This window comes from Cyprinodon variegatus, unplaced genomic scaffold (assembly GCF_000732505.1).
Source record: "Cyprinodon variegatus isolate N-32 unplaced genomic scaffold, C_variegatus-1.0 Scaffold1100, whole genome shotgun sequence".
Lineage (NCBI taxonomy): Eukaryota > Metazoa > Chordata > Actinopteri > Cyprinodontiformes > Cyprinodontidae > Cyprinodon > Cyprinodon variegatus.
In genome coordinates this window covers 20,130-27,515 of record NW_015151553.1, presented here as the reverse complement: position 1 = coordinate 27,515, position 7,386 = coordinate 20,130, and the positions used below count along the sequence as shown (strand labels likewise).

At 39.5% G+C, this 7,386-nt stretch overlaps 1 protein-coding gene across 1 annotated transcript in view; it reads left to right on the top strand.

Moving 5' to 3' along the window:
- The window catches only part of LOC107101473 (AP-2 complex subunit alpha-2-like), a 45,557-nt gene that overhangs the window by 33,022 nt on the left and 5,149 nt on the right, over positions 1-7,386 (top strand). The window contains exons 13-18 of the mRNA XM_015400411.1: positions 83-137; positions 1,334-1,519; positions 1,872-1,954; positions 2,103-2,192; positions 4,876-4,999; positions 6,695-6,811. Coding sequence (XP_015255897.1) covers positions 83-137; positions 1,334-1,519; positions 1,872-1,954; positions 2,103-2,192; positions 4,876-4,999; positions 6,695-6,811 — 655 coding nt within the window. The remainder of the gene's footprint in view (positions 1-82; positions 138-1,333; positions 1,520-1,871; positions 1,955-2,102; positions 2,193-4,875; positions 5,000-6,694; positions 6,812-7,386) is intronic.

Here is a 7,386-nt window from a genome sequence, read left to right as displayed (position 1 = left end):
TCATCCATAACGTTATGGAACACATTAATTAACTGAAAAATGTTGCATAGTGTCCCTTTAACAATTCTCTTATCGATTCCAGGCAGCACCAGAGCCAAGGGCTCAGGGAAGCATGACTTAGGTCACGTTTTCTACGAGTTACGCACACAGCATTCAGCAAGCGGGCGAAAGTCTAGAAAAGCAAAACAAAAAAAAATGGCGTCCCATTGGGTAAAGCAATCAAAACTTTGGCTTCATTTTAAGGAAAAAAAAGATGATAACAAGGTGATTTGGAATCACCGCAAAGTTGCAATTACATCCACATCCAACATGTAGAAACACCTGCGCACACAACATGGCATACTTTTTAACAAATGCCGTGTTTTTGATGCTTCCGACCAGCATGGAAGGCAACTCTGGTGGTAAGTAGCTAGTTTTATATCACTGGCTGTGCTTAATGCGGTTTCTAGTTAATCATATGCTATTTCTGGAAATAAACCAATCTCCTACCTCTCTTTGGGGTTATTAAGGAAGTGTGCCTTTCTCATTAATCCAGCCCTTCATGCTTGGATGTTTAATTAGAACTACTGCTAGCTGGAATTCTTACATGATTCCAGCTGTTGTAATGGATGTAACGAAACGTGCTACGAAGTTACTCTGCAGTTCAGGGAGCGAGAGAGAAAGGTGATGCTCTTTTATTTAAATCAGGGGGAGATGAGTTCATTTTACAGTAATGCTTTTTCATTAAACGGATGCCTTCTCCATTACATTTAGATGACTGTGATGAGAATTAATAAGAGAATCGATAAGGAATCGAATCGTAAAAATCGTATCAATTTCCAACCCTACTTATTCTAGATGCCCTCCTGAGCATCACTGGACTCCTTGATTTCCACCATTATCTTGTTTTCTCTATGCTTCTCAGTCTGTAGTTCTTCTCCTGTTTTTGCTTTCTGTCCATCAGACGTCTAATTTCCTGCTGGAAGACCTCATTTGCATCTTCCTGCATGCATGAGAAACAACTTTAGAGAGGAGATATGGAGGAGAGGGACCAAGTTCTTTACATGATTGAAAACAACCTTTACAGAGATATAGAAGGTTGGCTTTAAGGCTGGCGCCTTAAGGGTGACCCCTGAACCCTGGATGCAAGGGTTCCAGCGCTTTGCAACATGTCATGCCTTTAGAACTTTGTTCCAGTTTCTCACAATAAAACCATAAACCTTTGTAGCCTAATTAGCAAGTAGTTTATAGGTAACAATAGGTTCAATAACGAGCATAAATCAATATCAATATCTGCAACAAGCTCACTGCGACACACTGCTGCTGGGACGATAACCAGCCCTTAAGAATGCAGGCGATTTACCCAATCTGTGCAAAACTGTGATCTGATGATGTTCCTCCTGCAGAGTCCCAGCCTCGGCTTTAACGACGCACTGAATCTAAACTCCACCCCTTCATCAGGAGCCAGTCTGCTGGTGGACGTCTTCACTGACCTCTCTAATCCTGCTCCCACTGAGGGGTCAGATGAGCATTTTACCAGGTAAGGCTGTGATGATGATGAAAGCATGGGTGGGCTGTTAGGAGCGGAGACTGACGTATTCAACCAGGAAAGGTTCAGCTGGTAAATTTAACGGTCGCTAACAGCGTGCGAGGAGCTGGGGATCCACAGGAAGAAATTGGATAATTTACTGTCCACCTATAACACCCTAACTATTTTTATAAGTATTTGTTAATCGTTAATTAATGGCTGCAAGAATCCTAGTCCAGTTATCCTAGTCTGTTCAATTCAGTTCAGTTTATTTCTATAGCGCCAATTGACAACAGATGTCATCTCAAGGCACTTTACAGTTATAAACAGTTATAAACATTAACTGTTAACTTTGACATTGCAGGTTTGTGTGTAAAAACAACGGTGTCATCTATGAGAACCAGCTTCTGCAGATTGGACTGAAGTCTGAGTACCGTCAGAACCTCGGTGAGCCTCTGCAAGTATGACTTATATACAGTTATGTTATATTTTTTAGGATGAATATTTTTAAACCTGTTTAAAATCTGAGTCGGTATAAAGATTGGAATATGGTTGGATGGGATAAGGAGGTGGTTTACTTCCTGTCTTCCTGCAGGTCGTATTTATGTTTTCTATGGCAACAAGACGTCCACACAGTTCCTAAGCTTCTCCACGTCGGTGACCAGTAATGACCTCCTCAGCACTCATATCCTCTCATCTGCCTCACAGCTTCTTCCCTGCCTGGGAAGACCATACAAGCTTATGCAGATATGTAATAAATAAGCTTCCTGTCCACCTCTTTGATTACTGCTCGCTCTCTCTCTGACGACGGTTCATTAATCGTCTGCAGTGTCGGCATTTGTTTCCATTCAGTTTCAGTTTTTTAAATGTTTTCCCCTTTGATTGTAATTCCAGGCTTCTCCACAGCCCATTCTTTCAGTGTTTAGCTGTTGCAGTCTTTAAATCAGCGAAATGACACCGATGTGGATCATATTAACCTGCTTGCTGCCCCCTGTGTTTTTAGAGAACACAGCAGCAGCATTTAGCATAAACGGCTGCAGGGTTCATTCAGGCTCACGCACCGTCTGTGAAGGCCTGAGCTGCATACTGAAGCGTGAATATAATTCGGTGATTCTATTGTTCGACCCATCAAAGTAGAGATGCATCTTGAAGTTGCAGGACTCGCGCTGAGGTAGTGTAGATATGAGCTGTTCAAAACGAAAAAAGAACAGAAGAAAAAGGCAAAGTTAGACAAAATGCTAAAAGGAAAGAGATAAAGGGGGTGGAGCAAAGAAGAAGAACAAAGATCACGATTATTTGGACGCATTCGCAGAGTCTGAAGCTGTTTTTTTTTTTCCCGTCCTCCCAATTAATGATGCCTTCCTCGTCCAGTTTTAAGCCTTGAACACAAAGGTTTTTAATCTCCGATCCGATTTTTTTCCATGTCAGGTTGACTACATATAGAGGCTCTGACTAGGCAGGGTGAGCAGATCTGTGCAGATTCTTTTCACTTTTGTCTCTGTTTTATACACAAATAGAAAAAAAATCCCCGCATTTGACTGATTATGAAAAGTTATTAAAAAGAAATAAACGATAATCAATAAAAACCCCACAGTGTAGCTATACAGCCAAGCCCCACTTAAAGCTACAGTGTGTAATAATTACAGGGATATACAGTCAGAAATGTAATATATTATACATAACTATGTTATTTATCATCATCTACGAGCTCAGCCTCTTAACCTTAATATTTGGGTTGCCTTAGAATTCGTTATTTATAATTACATAGGAGCGGGTCTCGCAGCCATGGAGGCAGACATCTTTGCGCTACAGCAGCGCAGAGCCAACAAACTAGCGATTGCGAGATCGCCCATTACAATAACATGCTGCGTGATGATGCTGTTACTCTCCAGTATACTTATTCAGCAACGTCCCTGACGTTTCACAGGTAATGATTCAGTAATTTTCTGTAAAATAATTTTCTGGATATATACCTCGGTTACTTCTCTCCGGCTCCTTTGGAGATCTTCAAGCCTTTCCTCCTCTGCTCTAGTCACCCCGCTGGCACCTCTCCCTGGCTGCACGCCCACCCCGGCCTCTCTGCCCTCTTCCTCGCCCTCTTCCTCTCCCTTTTCCTCGCCTTGTAACCCCCGTGCCACAAACAAGACTTGGACTCTGTAAACGGGGAATATATATTCTTCCAGCGAACACAATCTCGCTGTTAAACTAATGACTACAATTGTTTATATCACCATGTAAAGCAGCTCACCAAAACGTCACAACGATGTAGAAAAAATAACGGGTATATTTATTATCTTAAGTCTACATGAAATCTATACCCTACACAGACTAATGAAATACTATCTGTAAAATTATCTATGTAAACAAACCTCATCACTTGAGAAGGTAGGTGATGCGGACGTCGTGGAAGACATTTTGTCCCGTAACGCTCGCCGTACTGTTGGGGGGGAGAAGCGGTGGGGGGGAGGTGTTCATGTTGCTGCGGTCTGCAGTCTGGACGTTAGATGTCGCTGGAAATTACACACTGTAGCTTTAACGAGTCTGTGTAGCATCTCAAAAATAATTGACGGATTAATTGATTTGAAAAATAATCGTTAGCTGCAGTTTTATTGATTGTTTTTGCAAGAGACTCCATGTGACTTTAAAATTGACTGTTTCCCCCGTGCGAATAACAGTTTTTATTTCGTATTTTCCCCCAAAGCGGATGCGTTTTACTTTGTAATCCGTCTCTCTTCCAGTCAGACCCATGAATTGCTGCTGAATTGCTGCGTAGTCCGACTAAAATAGACCTGGGCTCTGTCTCAGTCTGACCTAAGGAAAGCTCTCTCGCAGAAAATCGTGTCGGTTGTGATCGTCCCCGTTGACTTTCAATGAGCGCTAAACGCTACGACCTCGTCAGACACAATTTCCTGTTGAATCGGATGCAAAATCGTATTCGGTGTATTATGGTCTGTACTCATTTCAGCAAATCTCCTAACAGATTAATCACCGCTCTGCTCTTTAACCAAAAACTGATTAGTTTGGGTTAAACCTGGAAGGAGAAAGATATCAGTTCATTTATTCACAGTTCAGTATCAATTGACTTTAAGGTTTATTTAGTGTTTTCATGTTTTTCTTTTCTCCATAATAATCATTAATTGCTCACAAATATTAATAAATGCGCTGGTACACCACGGCCACTCATGTTCATCAGAAGATCAATAGATATCTAAACCACATCAACGATATTTAATAACAAAATCAATCAGTCAGTTGCGAGGATCCTGGCAATCCCAGCTCCAGTTCAATCCAGATGGATGGATGGGATGGAGAGGAATGCAGCGGGTCTCTGTGTGACAGTGGGTAGAATCCTTGACCAGCAGCTCCACAGCTGAACGTTCAGGTGAAGCCTGTGGATCCGCTCATCGAGGCCGGAGCTCAGCTCCAGCAGATCCTGAACATTGAGTGTGTGTCGGATTTCTCAGAGGCTCCTGTGCTCAACATTCAGTTCAGGTTAGTGATAAAGTTCATCTGGGATTTTTTTAACGCTTGGTTTTCCTGTCTATCACCTACGTGCAAAACATCTGGAGTTTTGTGAATTTAATGTTGCAATGAAAGAATTTTTTATTTTATTTTTTGTCAACAGAAATTTAAAAAAAAAGAAAAGGGAATCCAGAAATAAAACCTGGAAACTCAGGGTTTCCGTGGGTCATTAAAAATCATTAAAAGTCATTCAATGTTTTTTTTGTTTAAAACGGAGGCCTTAATTGGCATTAAAATTCTTTCAATGTGATTATCTCTGCATTTATAGGACCAGACTAGAGAGTTGTTTTTTGTTCTATTCTGAAAATAAAGTTGCAACATTATGAGAATATAGTCGTAAAATTACGAGAAACAAGTTGTATTTTATGAACACGCTTGCAAGAAGCACTTTCTTCCCTAAAATGATGAATGCCGAGCATCATGTGAAGTTATACTTTGGCATCGGTTTAACAAATAAGAAAATCAAATTTGGCATAATGTCAAAGTGAACTCAGGTTGTTGATTGGTGGAGCTGGTCGGCCATAATATGCTGGGCGGAGCTCAATTCTTCTTTCTGAAACGGGTTGTATGATGACTTCATTCTCGTAATATTACGACTTTTTTGTCGTAATGTTATGACTTTTTTCTCGTAATGTTAAGACTTTGCTCTCAAGATAAAAAATAAAATGAAAATCTCTAACCTGGCCCAAATACTCCGTCATAGCATTTAAAATGCTTTATTTAAAAAAGAAAAAAAAAGTTTATAAAAACAATTTCGTCAGATATACGTAATATACGCGATATATTGGTTCGGAACTGCTTCCGGTTGATCGTAAAGCCATATGCCTGGAAAAGAACCTGAGGTGGAGAAAAAGCTGGAGAATGGGGGGAAAAAAGCAAATAATAAAAAAAAAAAACTGGCTGGAAAACAAGGAAATGGAGATATGGCTGCAACCTGTCGACGGTAAAGATGGCGAAACATTTTGCCCTGTTTATTTGAGAGTCATGGGTACTTGTTGAAATTAATTAGTATTGTTAAAATGATTTCTAACAGCATTAAAGACATTAAATTAGAGTTAATCTTTCCTGTATAAAGCCCGTCTTAATTAAAAAAAAGTTTCTGAGAGTAACTTTGATGTTTTCTCAAATTTTGCGTTTTTAGAACAATTTTAAATCTTACTTTATCAAATTACTTCATGGTTTTTGTAATGTTATTTCCCCCCCCTATTTTTGTTTTATGAGATTTTTACGAATTGCATTATTTCAAATTGGGTTTTCCAGATCACATTCTCTGCACCTCTGGAGGCGGGGCTTCCTGTGGACTGGGGGCCAAAGACACATTTCTATTGGTCTGCTGGATGTTGTCAACAACAGTTTTACTGCTGTGTTTGTTTTGGGGTTTGAAAAGAAGAGAATGTGACTGAATAACGCAGCTTGAATAGAATTCAAATAGAAAAAAAAATTGAATATGAGGAAAAATAGAAATCAGGGAAAAAAAAATTTTCACATTAAATCTAAAAAAAAAAATAAAATAAAAAAAGTATTTCTACAAAACTTTTTGTTTATATGTTTTTCAAAGTTTTATTTCTGGATTGTTTTTTATCATTCATAAAACATATTTTTTTCCTGCAACAATAATGTCATAAAATTCCCTCCCTAAACTGTCTGCTTTATGTGCAAGAACAGATACGGCGGAACATTGCAGAACATCACAGTCAAACTGCCTGTGATGCTAAATAAGTTTTTCCAGCCCACTGAGATGACGTCCCAGGACTTCTTCCAACGTTGGAAGCAGCTCGGAGCGTAAGCCTGAATCCTCCAATCCTTCACAGAATAAATCAAACCGTTTTAGGTTCCAGGTGTTGCTTTACTACCAAAGCGTATTGCATTCACCAAAGAAAAAACTAATCACACAGCTTATCTCATAATTACTAGATCAGTATCTGATAATTATGATAAAATATATCATAATAACGAGATCTTCTCTATATATTTGGTCATGATTAGTTGAGCCAGTAATGAAGCATCTCTCAGAAAACTGGTCTTCATGATTACTACTTAAAAATATCTGCATGTGTTCCTCTGAACAGTTCTCTGTACCGAGGTCTGACCTGATAAGTGTTGAACTTCTTGCTCATCAATAAAGTACACAGCTCTAACCCGGGGATTACTCCTTGTGGTGTAAGCATGCAGCCTTATGACCGTACGCCAAAATCCATCAACAGCTCCATTAAAACAGATTCCGTATGGTTTTAGTTTTTCATATGAATCGACATGAAGCTAGGACCTGGTCGTTTTAAATGATTCTGAAGCCTCAGCTGTATTCTTTGAGGATCTAGATCAGGGGTCACCAATATTTATCCATATTTATTTTTGAT